General features: G+C 35.3%; 1 protein-coding gene across 1 annotated transcript in view; it reads left to right on the plus strand.

Moving 5' to 3' along the window:
* The window catches only part of LOC149793325 (hemicentin-1-like), a 157373-nt gene extending 147430 nt beyond the window's left edge, over positions 1-9943 (plus strand). Inside the window, exon 27 of the mRNA XM_089968982.1 lies at positions 1444-9943. Coding sequence (XP_089825108.1) covers positions 1444-1708 — 265 coding nt within the window. The 3' untranslated portion in view covers positions 1709-9943. The remainder of the gene's footprint in view (positions 1-1443) is intronic.
* The last annotated feature ends 8441 nt before the right edge of the window (positions 9944-18384 follow it).

Here is an 18384-nt window from a genome sequence, read left to right on the forward strand (position 1 = left end):
CTACATCAGTGCCTCTCCCCAATAATTCCCCAGCCTTTACAAAGGAATTTTACTTGTATGCGAAAGTTTGACTTACCTTCACAGCTCCTTACATCAACATCATTACCTTGGTACCTGAGGATGTTGAGTAAATGGGTAGTACTGTACTTAATGCAAACATTTATTTCATTTGTGCCAGCTATTATGGACCACTGTGCTTTTTACATTTTTTCCCCTATGTTTGAATGAGACGTTATGCTTGCAGTGGTTTTAAAATTAAATATGTGTACCATATTTGGAAACTTTTACAAGTAAATCCAATCATGTTCTGTTGGTTATAATTCACTGAACCCATACAGCATTTATATCTAACATTGACAACATGACTATAGATTCTTCCACATCATTCAGATTTTCATTGTAAAATTGACCATTGCTCTCCCTTCTCCCTCCCTATATATATATATTGCTATGCTGCTACTTCATGTATCTTCGAATCAGCTGATTTTAGCCACAACACGTTGTTGTAGTCGAGCGTGGCCATTTTGAGATGTTCCCTCGTACATAACAATGCTCATTACCTGTTCACATATTTTGTACAACATTACAAGATTTTAAAATTAAATTACCTGCACAAACACTCAAAGATGAGAATAATATATACGGATAGGTTTGTCACGACTGATCATATTGTTTAATACCATGTTAAATTAGAGGAATTAAAACACCGAGTTGTGTGTAGTACTGTCGTGAGGTCATGTTCATCAACATGGTTGATTTGGATTGGCCGATCAATTGCAATACCCACCAGTTCATGCTTTGTTTACCAGAATGCTTGCACATGCCAAACTTCTATATATAAGGAGCATCATTGTTCCAAGTCGGGGACAGATAGGGGTAGGAAGAAGAGGCAGCAGACGGACAGAGGAAAGGGCTGGTGAAGATTAAGATCTAGAATAAAGATTGATTAAATCAGGGAAAATGAGAGAGGTAATTTTTAAAAAAAGGAAAATTTAATGTATGACATTAAAATACACACAAAACACAAAGATAAAGCCAAATAAATGGTAAAATTTCTCAAATGCAAAGTCTACTTTTTAATGTAAACTATACTCTTATAATAAGTTGAAGACTACAGCTGGAACATCGTCATGGGACACATCTAAGGGAAAAAAGTTTGCTGTCATTAATTGGCTTTTTCATTATGCAACAAGGCTTATGATGATCAGGCCTATTTTGTATCACCAAACGTATCTTTTGAATTGCTGAATCAGCCACTAAATTTTCTTTTAAAATATCTGTGGTAATGGAAAAACATTGCATGCTGGATGGATGAATTCTGTGGAGAGACTTTTCGTAGAAAAATTAAAATTTGTATTGTACCTAACATGATTTTGTTATGAAGAACTGCAAATCTCTCACCAAATGACAGTTGTTGAACAATTACTATTCTGAATATTTCAGTATACCATTTGAAGATGAAAACAGTGTATACAGTTATATGCCAGAAGACCATCCCATAAAGACACCACGACAGTTACCTCCCCTGCTGACATACACTGAAGTGTTAGAAGCACCAGGAAAACATAGGAAGAAGAAGAAGAAGAGGAGGCACCATCATTATGAAGAGAACATGCTACCTCCCCACTCTAATAAGTCTCAGGAGCAGGAGATAGAAGAGGATATAGTTGTCATTCCAGGGCCTTCCAGAGATGAAGTTTATGCATAGACTAGGACCATTGATCATGTTTCCCAGGGCTAGAAAGATGGATTACATACTCTATATTTTTCAGAGCCAAATTTAATATATAGATACATATATATATATATATATATATATATATATATATATATATATATATATATATATATATATAGATAGATAGATAGATATAGATGTACAAACTGAATCTTGAGAGAATTGATGCCTTTTTATGCAGTATAATTTTAATGTAGGTTTTGACAATAATTTAATATATCTCAACAAGAAAAAGATTTGGCTGTGAAATTTTGTCTTTTATGTATTAAATGTTTTACTGCTAGTATGTAACAGGCTGAAAACGGCATAAAAATTGATCTGCCCTTGCCTAAGGTGTTGGAAGATGCTAGGGTCTGGGTTGTTTGTGGTTGGTTGGGTGAGATGCCAGCCATTCTAGACTTCATAGAATTGTTTCATATTTCTTAGAAAAAATTGCACAATCAGAGACATGTTGATGAAATTCTATAAATCTAAATTTTGGGGAATAAAATTTTTAACAGGTGTTTTCTATATGGACACAAGTAGGGAGAAAGTATTTTTATTAGAATAGAATAGGACTAGTAGATAGAATATAGTTTACCAATGTAAATAACTGATCATACATAATAAGAAACCAGTCTATTAGACTATATAGCTTGATAAGAAACCAGTCTATTAGACTCTACAGCTTATTAAGATACCAGTCTATTAGACTATATAGCTTGATAAGGAACCAGTCTATTAGACTATATAGCTTAATAAGAAACCAGTCTATTAGACTATATAGCTTGATAAGGAACCAGTCTATTAGACTATATAGATTGATAAGAAACTAATCTATTAGACTCTATATCTTAATAAGAAACCAGTCTGTTAGACTATATAGCTGAATAATAGCAGCAGGGATGAAGAGAAAAGAAATGTGTGTGTAATTCATGAAGACTGGTTTGTTGATTTTAATGGCACATTTAACATTATTAGCAATACCATGCAAAGGATATGGAAGCTAAGTGCATCTCCCACGGGCACATTGAGGCTTCTAACCTAGACTGGCCTCAGTGGGTGCTGAAACCATGATCCTTAATTGCAGTTCTGACTGGTCCCCGTGACTTCCATATTCATAAAGAAAACAATTGCTTATGATTACTTTTTTGTCTAAACTGTTGAATTAATTCAGTGGCTCGGACTTGGAGGAATAGAATACACCATTTATTCTCATTGGACCTTAATTGTTACTGACTCTACATTGAATAGCCAGGATTGTGTTGATGTTCCATTAACTCATTCGGCCCTGGAGGTTTTTGTCGCTTTTGCCTGAAATGTGAGTAGGAAAGACATTTGGGGGGCTATTTCTTAATACATCATAATACATCAACTTTCAACAGATTTTCCATGAGACTAATGCCTAGTTGTGTTAGAAACATCGTATTGCATTGGTTATTTTGCTTGCGCATAAGCAGAAGGGTAAAAGTTGGATTTTTTTAAATATTTTTTTTTGCTTAATGGACACATCATTTTCGTATGGAGACCACTCTTTATTCCAAATGCCCACCTTATCCTAGTGTTCTGTCTGTGTGCAGTTCAGACTGGTTGGCCTTAGATCTGAGGCCAAAACATCTAAGACCGGTTGGCCTTACATCTGAGGCCAAAACGTCTAAAATCCGGACACAAAGTCACATTTCGACCACAAGCGAAGTTTGTGTGAGAAAAAAATCGGGTCCGCAAAATTAGGTTTTTCCCTTTGTATTTTTTGTAGTGGAACTAGAACTTCCAGATTATTTGGTATCATTGTAGAGCTATATCTGTCTACTTTTTTGTAATACCACCTACTTTGGTATTCTTGATGCTGCACAGCTTGGAAATAGGGTACAACCTCATCATGCCTACAGGCGGGATTGGGACCGAATGAGTTAACCCTTTACACTATTATAGGTTTACATGTACAGATGTTTATTGCCTTTAATAAACATATTATCCAGTTTGGACTGAATGCATTGATTCTCAAAAATGAAACAAAGATTTGTCATAAGCATGTTTGTGGGTAGGCATCTCTGTGTGATATACAAGCATATTTGATAGTTATTCTACACTGTTTTATACAACCTGTATTACTATAGGCAAAGAAGAATGACTATAGTTAACATTTCTGTAAATGCATAAAAACCAGATGGACATTAAAAAAGGCTTGTCATAGTTAAAGATTGCATTCTGCTATTTTAGTCAATAATTAGTAATTGAAACAAATACATTTCAATAAACATGCAGGTTACAAAGTGAAGAGAGAGAAAAGAACAAAATTGAAGATTAAGGATGAAGAATTTAAAGGGCCTATGAAACTTGAAGTACTAAAATATTTTTTTGTCCATTCTTTCCATTTTGTATAAATATTCTTAGACACACTATATATTTTGTACATGATGCATGGCTTAAGGACCAGTCAAGCCGGTCTAACCAATTTGCCATGTACATTTGGGAATTTAGGGAAGGCTTGAAATTCCTGAAATCTTAATATGTATGAATCAACCATAAAATAGCTCACATTATTATTACATTTTAAACATGATTTTTATATTTAATAGAGAGCAGATGGGTGATTCTAGAAAATATACTTGCTTTCACTGAATATTGTTGTTACTGTTTTCACTGTTGACATAAATTTGTATATAGGTTGGGACTATATCAGAAGCATATATATACAAAATGTTAGATTTTTAATCTTATATATATATATATATATATATATATATATATATATGTTAGATTTTATTTTGCGTCTTTCATATAAAAATGTTAGATGTTGAGTTATTCTTGTTGATTTTTAAACTAGTAATAATTCTGTATTTGGTCAAGGTTGTCTTGGCACAAGCTCAGCAAAGCTCTCACTTCTGTTGTGTGTTTGTATATCTGTCCAAAACCTTAAACTAAGGTCTGTATTAAATCTAGCTAAATATAAGGTGGGGTCAAATAACATGGAGTCTCTTGCTTAAATGTATATGAATGATCATTTAATAGTATGAACATATCAGACAAGTCTCTGTCCCATATGTCTCTATTACAGTATTTACTTAATTGGTTTGAAATTTATATTTTTGGAGGTACATACATAAAGTATTCATATGTTGATGTTTATGAGAAAGTCATGCAAAGTTACTCCAAAGTTTATGTTCTACTGTATTCAATATAATACCTGCACTTGTGCTTAAATAATTGATATTTAGGTAAATTGAATGAATGTAAAATTATTTACAATAAGTGCACGTTAATGAATTTATAACAATGTTGCTGTCAATTATATACATGCCGGAAGAGTTAGTTAGCTCCCATTATGTATGATCGAACTGCCCACTGAAAAATTTCAGTAACTCATTTAAATGTTAACACTAAATAAACCCAAACAATTTTAATTCATTTTGAGACTTATTTAGTTTAAAATATTAACTGGTAGTGAAACATCAGGCATGCATTATGATAAATTCCAATATATCTTTGATATCCCAGCCAGATTTTGTCAGTCATTTCTCTCTCACAATATTGTCAGGATAGAAATATGTGTGCTAATCTTAAGATATATTTTGCAAATTTTAATCATAAGGGGGTGTTAATTCACATGTAATTTTTGTGTTAAATAATAACTTTTAATCAGTGTAATTGGTACTCATTGGTTATTTTGTAAATACAGGATTATGTGGATTAAACCTCATTTAATAAATTCTAATTTCACTTGAGAGCAGTCTTAATGTCTGCATTAAATATGGGAGTATTGATGGGGATTTTATTGTTTTGTTTGATGAAATATGCAAAAATAATGTTATTAAACAATTTAAAAAAAATTCATATTTGAATCATATTTCTGTTTGTGTTGCTTTGATTTGGAATATATGTGTAATTAAGATCTTCAGAACATTCATAGGACCTTGAAAAAATTAATTGTTGTAATGTTTAGTATTCTTTATCTATTCATTTAGTTAGGTTTTGAGTTTTATATTATGTTTTGTCTTTTTAGTGTTTTACCATTAGGAAGCAGTATTTTTTTAAAAATATAGGTAATATTATTTTGATCTTTACAATTATATATTCACAGTCAACATAGGCATATTATAGTATCTTCACCTGCTTTTGTTATTTTGGATGTATTTAAACTCTTTGTTGATAATACTCTCATTATTTGTCTCACTAGCATACACTGTGATAATTGCATTGCTTATGGAGCAAATATTACTGTAAGTAGATGCACATATTTTAAATAAATCAGTTTATTTTTATTTATTTTTTAGTCAACTGGCACTATATTTCAGACCGTTCACGGAGAATCACAGGTAAAATAAATTGCAATCTAATGTTATGTAGCTCAACAATGTGGGTAATATATAAACTTTTGGGAAACTAGGTTATGCCCCTTGAATTGGAACTGTTCTGTCCAGCCAGTGTACATGTCCCACTTGGCACCTCAACTTCCAGGGACTATTGCTCTTTATACCTGCAATCTATCACATTGTTATATTAAGAAGTTGGAAAACCTGAAATACCCAATTTAAAGCAAGCCCAACACATTGAGGTTCAAACAGGTATTGTTTTAGTCCTGCATATAGTTCATCTCCATAAGATGTGAATAGGCATGACTAGTTTTAGATGGATTTTCTTTCACAAATTTACAAAAGGTAGATTGAATAATCTGAAAACGTCATGTCCTCCGAAATTTCGTTTGACGTTGAGATATCTTTAAATGCTTTGTTATGATAATTGGCCTTCTTGCAGAGATCAAAGTAATGCACATGGAGAAGTTACATCATGTATTTGTGGCTTAGATACTGTGACTGTTAACTGCACATAATCAAATCTTGGCAGAAAGACTGAAAACAAGGAAAGCACTATTTGTATGATGATTGTGTGGTCTAAAAATCAGTAATATAGTGAGAACCAATACATTTTGTAAAATTCAACAAATAATTTATTTCCCTTGAATACAAAGTGAAAAATGTAGAAGGAATTTACAGTATTGCAAAATAAATCCCAACTAATCCTTGAATTTTGAATACAGGTACTAATGATTTTTTTCTAAAATAAACCCAATGCTGGAAGTGTTGTTTTGCCTGTGGTGGACTGTGTCACAGTGATGCGGCAATAGCCTTTTGTTGAATCACAATAATACAATCCAAGAATATATCCTTATTTGAAATTTCACTATAAATCCAAGTCTCTGTTTCCAAGAATGCTATTTTTGAGCACTTTGTATTTCCAGAGAAGAATCACTTGAATTAAATAATTTGAATAAATAAATTCAAGCCCAAAAGAAATACTGGACACAACAATAACAAACTGATTCTGCTCAGATCTTGCAGAACAAATAAAAATACTTTTTCTAATCAACAATAAACAAGATTTTACTGTACCTGACCTAGATCATAGTTAGCACTTTCTAAAAGAAACGACTACCTAATGGAAAATTTGATTCTGGAAGGTTCCAAATGTTTACAAGATAAAACCTTAATTATAATTAGAGGTCTGTTACTAAAATTTTAATACAGAACATGGTAAACACAATGTCCTTGACTCGGACAAAGATAAATAAGTTTACTTCTATTAATAATGATGCAAATATTAAACCTATGCTCACAGAAAATTATAGCTATGTGTTAGTTGTGTACAGAATTTTTAAAAACGGATTTAGGTCAGGTACACAATAAACGTGGTTTAAGACAATGTTATCTACAAAGTACTGTACAATTTTACACAACACACTGCATATCAAGAAAATAAAATAAAAAACCTAATAAACAAACAATGCAAATTAAATATACATAACTATTAAATTTATTTATGTGGATTTTGTATGTAAGATATACTTCTTTAGTTCACTTGTCACTAGGCATTAGTCTAATTAAAGTATTTTAAAAACTGTAGAGCTACCAAACAGAACAGGACAGAACAGTACTTGACTGAAAAGAATCATACTCAGGCCATACATAAAAGGCATACAATCAAGTACTGAAGTTCCATCAGTCTTGATGTGTCACAATGGCATTGTCCAGAATGCCTTTGAATAAATTAAAAATAATCCCCAAAAATTGCTTAGTCCAAACAGTCATACCAACACAACATTAAATACTTATGCAAACTGGAAAAAAATAAGAATAAAATAAGAACAATAATAAGAGGAATAAAATAGTAACTTCTTACTTAAATTCCCTTGACTGTTCTGTCACAATACATTATATCAAAATACCTTCCCACCTGACTTGTGTGGCAATAATCAAGCATGAATGGAAAATTACCCCAAACTGAAAAGGTTCATTATCAAAGTTGGGGTTAAAACTAAATTCCAAGTAAACAACTTATCTATAGCATCATTATCTTGAAATATAATCTATGGTCAAGGACAGATATTATCTATGTATTATGTTGTTTACACGTGATCATTACATTAGATGTACATGACACTTGGTACATAATTTTATGCTGTGGTTTAGTTAATCCTATAAGAATTATCTACCTTGAAAATCCAGTATGGCCACCAATCTTGTTATCCCTACTCCTCCTGAATGAATTACACTATTTATGTCGCATTTTTGTTTAATGATGTTTGACTTGTAGGTGGTTCAAAATGAAAATGATGCCAGTCTGATGTCCAACATGGTGGCCATCTTAGAAATATTATTGTCATTCCTTTAGAACAAATGATTAAATCATCTTGGATTTTTCACTGAAAGACTTGTGTAACTTCTAGATGATTTGTCAATGAAAAATGGTTGCCAAGATTGTCAGCTTGAACATCTTAGGGACTAAGGAAATTTCTCTAAAAGATTTCTTATGACATATAAATGGTCCTAAATAAAAATGGTGCTGATCTTATATCCAGCATGGTTACTATGGTGACCATTTAAAAATGTTATCACAGCTTCTCCTAACATGATTGGTCCTGTATGAAAATTGGGCAGAGATGACTGACCATTACGATTGCCACATTGACAAGCATTAATATCTTGTAGTTACTACTCCTGCACAGCTGGTCATATCAACCTAGGGCTTCCACTGAAACTCATCTTTGTACTGCATTAAAATAATTTTAATATCCATGGCAACTCATTTGGTAGAGCATCATAATCCAAAGGTCACAGGGTTCAGTACCTGCCCAGGTCTCAGTGTAGTCTTGGGAAAGGCACTTATTTTCCATTTTCTTTGCATGATATAATGTGTTCAGTGTGCTCATAAAGACAACCAGTCAGAAGAAAATGGCTGCCCTTTCAGCTATCTTGAAAATCTTTTCATGGCCGTTTTCCTCAATGGATGGTTGTATCAACATGGGCTTTATGCTAAAACACACACTATGCAGCAGGTCTTGAATGAAAAGGATCACTATCTGATCTTCAGCGTGACAACCGTAGTGGCCCTCAAAAAAGTTTGCTACGACCAATGGTGGCATTGACAAGGGGTTTTCACTAAAGCACCTTTTGCACTGTGTCAATAGACCTGAATGAAACTGATGTAGCTCTAACCACATGTCTGCCCTATTGTGACCAGTTTTAAGAACCAGACCTTCCTGACACTGGGGTCAAGTCAAAGGTTACTGCATGCATTTTGTACATCATTGATCTGATGAACACAGTACCTTGTGGATCAAAAGGTTATGCACGCAACCCAGTAATGTGCAAACTTGCCTGTCTATAATTGAAAATGTCCCACTTTGATATGTGATGATATTTTTAGTTGATAATGACAACATAAAAAGCGATGTCATATTTACATCATGTATGTATGGTGGCAAAATGGCAGTTGAGTCTATTTTTAACAGATTGATTATAAAGTTTTCTACAAAATGGCCATCTTAAAAAATCTTTTGAGTTATTCTTCTGAATAGATCATTGTAATGACATGGACTTTTTGCTAAAATACTTCTTGCAATAATATATATGTACTGTACTTGGTTCCATATTGTACTGATGCTGATTTTATCACCAAAATGGTAGCCTTGGTGGCCATGTTGACAGTTTTCTTATGGTTAATTGTCCTGAAAGGGTGGTTATTTTGGTTTTTAGCTATTTACAGCACTGTTGTGTTGTATAGTAGTGTTACAGGACTAATCTCAGGTTGATGAAAACAGGCAAATCAGTTAAGTGTTAAAAAATGTTTTTAATATATATTTGGGAGGTTTTGGAAAATGTAATATAAATCATGAGGAAAATGTTACCTGGAAAAAAGAAAATACATTTAATACAAATATATACTACAGTTCTGTTGTCAGTGCATTACTTATTTTTCAGTGTACATATAAATCCGTTTGACAGTACATTCACATTCAGATGGGAGCTGACGAGGCTCAGTGATTAGCTTTCTGGACTCGTAACCGAAAGGATGCAGGATTGAATCCTACCATTGGACCAGTCAGGGTCAGCTATCATAGTATGTCCCTGGGCAAGGCGCTTTATTCCAATTGACTCAGCACTAAATAACCAAAGCAATTGTGTTGTTGTGCCACAAAGCACCAAACCAAACCTAACTAATAGAGTGACTTAAAATTTCACATTCAAAACAAAGGCATTTTCCCTGCCACAACTCTTGTAATGTACGCATTCATTGCATAGATTTTAAGATCAAAAATCAATTTTAAATGAAAATTTAAATATGTTTCTGCATTCTATCTTAATCATTAGGTACACTTCTCAACAAGTTACTACCCTGTATTGAGCAATATCACCAAAATATCGTGAATAGTAATTTAAAGCAATCATACATTTTAGATGTTTAGCCAAATCTAAAAGTAATCTTAATTAAGAAAACTTTACATGTTATAAAGAAAACGTCAACATTGACAGAATAAGAAATGCAGAAAATACTATTAGTAACCTTGCTGAAATCCATGCCTCCAAATATTCATTACAGTTGGAAATACAGCCTCATTGCAATCCATGCCTCCAAATATTCATTACAGTTGGAAATACAGCCTCATTGCAATCCATGCCTCCAGATATTAATTACAGTTGGAAATAAAGCCTCACTGCAATCCATGCCTCCAAATATTCATTACAGGTGGAAATACAGCCTCACTGCAGTCCATGCCTCCAGATATTCATTACAGTTTGAAATACAGCCTCACTGCAATCCATGCCTCCAAATATTCATTACAGGTGGAAATACAGCCTCACTGCAGTCCATGCCTCCAAATATTCATTACAGTTTGAAATACAGCCTCACTGCAATCCATGCCTCCAAATATTCATTACAGTTGGAAATACAGCCTCACTGTAATCCATGCGTCCAAATATTCATTACAGGTGGAAATACAGCCTCACTGCAGTCCATGCCTCCAAATATTCATTACAGTTTGAAATACAGCCTCACTGCAATCAATGCCTCCAAATATTCATTACAGTTGGAAATACAGCCTCACTGCAATCCATGCCTCCAAATATTCATTACAGTTGGAAATAGAGCATCACTGCAATCCATGCCTCTAAATATTCATTATGGTTGGAAATGCAGCCTCAATGCAGTCCATGCCTCCAAATATTCGAAATAAGTGAGTTTTGAGAGCCCTCTTGAATGTGATCACTGTGTCTTTGTGTCTTAAGTTCAGTGGGCAATTCATTCCATGTTGCTGGGGCCTGGTATGCAAAAGAACGCTGTCCATATGACTTTGTTTTCATAGTGGGAATAATGAGTATACGATTGTCAGAAGAGGAGTGTAAGTATCTTGCTGGTGTGTACACATGGGTGAGGTCGGATAGGCATGTAGGACTAGAGTCTGACAGTGAAACGTAGCACAGAGAACAAATTTTGTGTTGGAAATACAGCCTCACTGCAATCCATGCCTCCAAATATTCATTACAGTTGGAAATACAGCCTCACTGCAATCCATACCTCCAAATATTCATTACAGGTGGAAATACAGCCTCACTGCAATCCATGCCTCCAAATATTCATTACAGGTGGAAATACAGCCTCACTGCAATCCATGCCTCCAAATATTCATTACAGTTGGAAATACAGCCTCACTGCAACCCATGCCTCCAAATATTCATTACAGTTGGAAATACAGCCTCACTGCAATCCATGCCTCCAAATATTCATTACAGTTGGAAATAGAGCATCACTGCAATCCATGCCTCCAAATATTCATTATGGTTGGAAATGCAGCCTCAATGCAGTCCATGCCTCCAAATATTCGAAATAAGTGAGTTTTGAGAGCCCTCTTGAATGTGATCACTGTGTCTTTGTGTCTTAAGTTCAGTAGGCAATTCATTCCACGTTGCTGGGGCCTGGTATGCAAAAGAACGCTGTCCATATGAATTTGTTTTCATAGTGGGAATAATGAGTATACGATTGTCAGAAGAGGAGTGTAAGTATCTTGCTGGTGTGTACACATGGGTGAGGTCGGATAGGCATGTAGGACTAGAGTCTGACAGTGAAACGTAGCACAGAGAACAAATTTTGTGTTGGAAATACAGCCTCACTGCAATCCATGCCTCCAAATATTCATTACAGTTGGAAATACAGCCTCACTGCAACCCATGCCTCCAAATATTCATTACAGTTGGAAATACAGCCTCACTGCAATCCATGCCTCCAAATATTCATTACAGTTGGAAATAGAGCATCACTGCAATCCATGCCTCCAAATATTCATTATGGTTGGAAATGCAGCCTCAATGCAGTCCATGCCTCCAAATATTCGAAATAAGTGAGTTTTGAGAGCCCTCTTGAATGTGATCACTGTGTCTTTGTGTCTTAAGTTCAGTAGGCAATTCATTCCACGTTGCTGGGGCCTGGTATGCAAAAGAACGCTGTCCATATGAATTTGTTTTCATAGTGGGAATAATGAGTATACGATTGTCAGAAGAGGAGTGTAAGTATCTTGCTGGTGTGTACACATGGGTGAGGTCGGATAGGCATGTAGGACTAGAGTCTGACAGTGAAACGTAGCACAGAGAACAAATTTTGTGTTGGAAATACAGCCTCACTGCAATCCATGCCTCCAAATATTCATTACAGTTGGAAATACAGCCTCACTGCAATCCATACCTCCAAATATTCATTACAGGTGGAAATACAGCCTCACTGCAATCCATGCCTCCAAATATTCATTACAGGTGGAAATACAGCCTCACTGCAATCCATGCCTCCAAATATTCATTACAGTTGGAAATACAGCCTCACTGCAACCCATGCCTCCAAATATTCATTACAGTTGGAAATACAGCCTCACTGCAATCCATGCCTCCAAATATTCATTACAGTTGGAAATATTACCTCACTGCAATCCTTGACTCCAAATATCCATTATAGTTGGAAATACATTGTCAAAGAAAAATACTACAACCAGAGCACTTTAGAAAGGAATCAATTACACTGACTCTTTTGTTTATCACAAACCGATGAATGCATGGACAAAATGCAGTATATTAACATTTTTCAAACTGACCAATTAGAATGTTGGTTTTAGCTTGTCCAACTTTTGAAACAAAAGAGCATGAACAAGGAAATCAAATTAGCCTACTGGTAATTGCCAAGATGGAACACAAAACAGCTGGAACAGGTAATCCTGGCCAAGAGTGTCTAATTGGCTAAATGTGTAGAAAAAAGAATAATAGTTGCAACTGATCACTTTTATTGCATCTACAAAGAATATTATATAAAATGGTACATTATCTAATCCTAAATAATTAAGGCATAACTATTATATAAAACGATAAATATATTTTGGATGAAAATGATGCTGATCTACCTGCAAACAATGCATTTAGGGTGACCATCAAACAAAAATCTCATTTCCACTCCTATTCTTGAGAGAATCATGGCACTGAGAAGGAGTTTTCACTAAAATACCCTTTGCAATATGCAATATGAATGAAATTAATTAGTCCTGAATGAAATTAGCACAGGTCTGAGTGACCACTACAGTGTCCACTCTATGGTGAACATAGCAGACCTACTGGACCATGTGGTTAAATTAAATATCACTGATTGCATTCTTTTATAATTCATTGAGTTTATTCATACAAGACAGAGCACAACTGAATTGTGACCAGACTTTCTTGTTCAGGTTTATATTTGGTTGTTGAATGGCCAAAGTGATAGTCAAGGCTATAACATTGATTTCAAGGTCAAAGGTCAACACAGGATTTTAATTTGTGATGGGTTGTGAGCTTGATAACACAAAAAAGTAGAGGCCCACCGAAATTCGGTTTCGGTTTCGGCGCCGAAAGTTGGCAAATAGCATTTTTCGGCATAGTTTCTGTTTCGGCCAAGGCCAAAACGTTAGCTTTCGGTTTGCTTTCGGTTTCGGCCGAAACTGATATTGACTCTCAGTCATCGGCCGAAGATCTATTTTAACTTTCAGAATGCAACGCTAGTGCTGCGTCTATTACTCTGCTTGTCGGCCGGTTAGTCGGCGCGAGGCAATTCTAGGCACTGTTGCATTTCAGTCTACTCGCGTGTTGAATACAGAGATTTCGAAGTCTGACAATATTGATAATTTCAGTTAGTTAAACTGTAGCGAATTAATCTGTGTGAAGTAGAAAATTGAAGTTAATAATAAACGGATTAGTTAATCACCGCAAAGAATGTCGAAAAATGCAGTGTGGGATTACTTCACAAAAATCGATTCTGATGCAAGCAAGGCGCAGTGCAAAGAATGCAACAAACTGTTATCACTTGGCAGCGACAGTTTCAGGCTTGAAAGGTCATCTGGCCAGCTGCCACAAGGAGCTCCATGATACGTATCTCAAGAGGTCCATGAACGACGGAGCAGAGCGTGCCTCGAAAAAGATCATGATGGAAGAGAAAGCGACTAAACATGCCTTACCGAATTTTGTGCAGACGTCCTTGACATCAATGGTCGAGAGCAGAATGGTCTGGCCTGATGACCACGTTGCAGTTCAGCGAATTGATAAGTGCATCATGGACTTGATCATTGTCGACATGTTACCCTACTCGGTTGTTGAAGTGTAGCATTGCATCATGACCCAGGCCTTTTTAATAAATCTTGTGTTCAGCAACTTCGGTTTATCTTTCGGTTTCGGTTTCGGCCGAAGGTGTAGTTAAACTTTCGGCTTCGGTTTCGGCCAAAAGTCAATTTATAACTTTCGGTCTGGTTTCGTTTTTGGCCGAAACCAGAAATTTAGTTTCGGTCGGCCTCTACAAAAAAAAGTATGACTCGATTTTTCTTGAACTCAGCTTGTTGATATCTGAAGACTACCTTTAGTGATGCTTCCTCAAAAACTTGACGATTTAAAAATATATATATATATATATATATATATATATATATATATATATATATATATATATATATATATATATATATATATATATAATGCAAGTGATATGACAAATAACAGTCATTTCAGGTATACTGAATCCAGCAAGGTACCAGATGAGTCTGAAATTGATTAAGATTGATGTAAAACCATGACACTGAATAGTGCCAAAATAATTTTAAATATGCCAAAGCACTTTCAATTCTGAATGAGTCTTTGTCAAAGGCAGAATTATGAAACAAGACAAAAAATTAAACACATAATGTTGAATTTTCACAATTGTTTATGCTTATAGATCTGATAGAAGCATTATTTACAAACTTTGGATATGGTGCCTTATTGTTTTGAACTAAGATGATAAAATAATCTTGATAGCATCTGAGATGAGTTCACTGATCTTTTTAAGGCCCATGGATACTGCACTTGCCTTGTGAATATGTTCAAGCACATATGAAAATGTTTTGTTCCCAAATTAGGTACACTGGAGTTTCTCAAAAATATCAAATAATTAAGAGCATGATTCATTTTGGCCAGTAGAACACCAGTCCATTAAAAGGACCCTTGTTATGTTGTGTTAGCTACAAAGATTGTTTCTGAAAACATACAAGTCCAAACGTAGGAAAAAGTCAATAATTGATCCCAAAATCTAAACATATCATATACCTGACCATAACATAAAGCTTACCAAGTTTGATTTGTGCATGTTAAGCAGTTTCTGTTGAACTAAAACAGATTCGGGTAAGACATAGATGAGTAGATCAACTGCAAAGGAACAATAGGCCCAACGGTTTTGTCAGTGGCTGGTGGGGAATAATAATAAAATTAAGTAATGACTGAGGGTAGACAAAAATGATGAACAGTCACATGGGCCCCACATAAAAACAAATTTTGTCATATAAAAGCTAAGCCACCCAAATGCTGAGCAAGATATATGCAAGAGAGACATTGGTTCAGAACCTCTGCTGCACCATGCAGGCATAGATGAACATAGGTAAGGAAGAGGACCTTTATTATCCTGTTTTGGGTATTATATACAATCTGGTACAGCACAACATGTCAAATGCTCCCCCCCCCCAAGCTATCAAAAAGAAACAATTAAAAAAAAAACAACAAGGAATGGAATACTGCTATGAATGTGATGTTTGTTATGGAGAAAAAAATGAGATTTATTGTTGTAGACTGAGGAATGCGAGTTTTATTTGTGGGTTGATTTATAACAACGTGGACAAATCGGTAAGTATTGGATAGCACATTCAAACAGGTTTATCATTTGCTTCGACCGCTCCGGTGGCCTAGTTGCTAGAGCGTCCGCCTCGGATGCGGGGATCATGGGTTCGATCCCTGGTCGAGTCATACCACTTACAAAAATGGTACTAACAGCTGCCACGCTGGCGCTCAGCATCAAGAGGTTAGTATTAGGACTGGTCGGCCTGGTGTCGGAATAATGTGACTGGGTGGGACATCACGTTAGATGTCTGCGGCATGATGCCCCAGTGCTAGACATCACTATAAACTGTCACACTGTAGACATACTAGCGATAGGATTGAAAAATCGTTAAAGCTACGTTAAACAAATCATTTGCTTCTCTGTGACACAGGGGAGTTTATGACAGACTGCACGTTTTTATTTCCATAGGGTATGCATGGCGGCCAGTATATTAATTGAAGGTAGACCCCGTGAAGAACCACTGATCACGGGAAGCTACTGGCAAGCTTTTTCAAATACCCACATTTGTCCAGCCGAGACTGGGACACATACAGGCAGCGATGAGATGTGTGAGTCATTTGTAAAGGCGAGCGTCCAAGACCACTCTGCAACCTGGAGTCCCAATACGTTAGGCAGAGTGTATTCCCTGGTTGTTGTTATACAGTTTTATATGACCAATAATCAACATTATTTAATGCATCTTTACATCAATTCTGAAAGTTCATTTGCTTGCAAAGATATTAATCGCGGTAGCATATTAAACAGAATAAAAAGAAACAAACATATACATTAAAATGAAAGAATGCTTAACAGAACAACCTACCTACATACTAATACAAACAAATCGTGAAGAAAAGAATTTTCAACAGGAGTATTTGTTAGTCATGTCATTGGGAAAATACACTGCTGGATCACGGCTCGAATTTAGGACCATTGTAACTATAAACGGAATCTTTAACAATTCAGCAATCGGAGCCTATGTGCATAGTCCAAACTGCTCACATTCTCCCTGCCGTTCTCATGTAGAGGTACGTGGTAGAGACACTATTGTATGAACAGTCTTTAGAGTTTGAATATTTGGACCTTAGTATTACGTCAAAGGGCCCTTTAAAAGGTCTGCAGTGTTTCAACGAGTAATGCAAACTAGCTGGGCGGAGCTAAGCATGGGTTTCTCTTCAGCTATCTGGACAACACTTTTGTATATACTGCATCTACTGGAGAATACATATTGAAAATGGAATATGCGTGTAGTCGTATTCAAAGGCACTGTTAAAAATTCTTACCTGGCAAGTGTAAATTCTTCAAGACTTCAAGAGAGAACTAAAGTTTACCTGACGTGTAAAAGATCGCATAGTCACGGATCCAGAAAAATAAAGCAGTATTGGGTACAGCAACAAAGGTGAAGGGACTAGGGACATTTCTTTGATTTGTCAGTTATTACTATAAAATTCTTTATAATTTCGCTTATATTGCTCTCCCATTACATGATGAACATATTTAGTAGGAGAAGAAAAGTGGATTGCATGGTTATCAAGAGAGATAGAGAGAGAGAGAGAGAGAGAGAGAGCAGTATTTCAATTTAAAGGGATGGAAACTCCACAGTGTCAAACTAATTTTGAGAATTTAATGAAATGTTTAACCAAGACACCGATTCTAGCATATTCTGACCACACAGTACTGTTTATTTTGGAGTTAGCAGCAAACGTTCATGACCTCACAACAGTTATTGTCATAAAAGATCATGCGTGCACTCGGAGTAGTGAGACCAGTATTAAAGAACATGGAACACTAACGTACCATAAAGTTGGATATTTAAATTTTAAGTTGGCAGTTATTGAAACATTTTGATATTAGCTTGCTGGAAGACAGTTCACAGTATATACTGAAAAAAATTCACTGCGTTGCTTAAAAACTGCCAAGCTGGAAACCGCTGCTATGCAGCGAGTCTCGCAACTGGGGAGTTTGATTTTGACATCAAATACAGTAGTTGAAATTCATTAGCTGCCACAGTGTGTCGCGTCAGATATGTCAAAGAATAATAAAATCATTATACACATCAATTGTGTAAAATTGAGCACTACTGATATTGTAATCATTATGTAAGATTTCGTCGGCGCACAATGTATTTTTGCCATATTACTTTAAATGAGGACATACGAACTATATAGTGTAATTTTATTCTAACTTACAGAAGTAAGTTGGATATA

This window comes from Sinohyriopsis cumingii, chromosome 8 (genome assembly GCF_028554795.1).
Source record: "Sinohyriopsis cumingii isolate HCF-2022 chromosome 8, ASM2855479v2, whole genome shotgun sequence".
NCBI classification, from domain to species: domain Eukaryota; kingdom Metazoa; phylum Mollusca; class Bivalvia; order Unionida; family Unionidae; genus Sinohyriopsis; species Sinohyriopsis cumingii.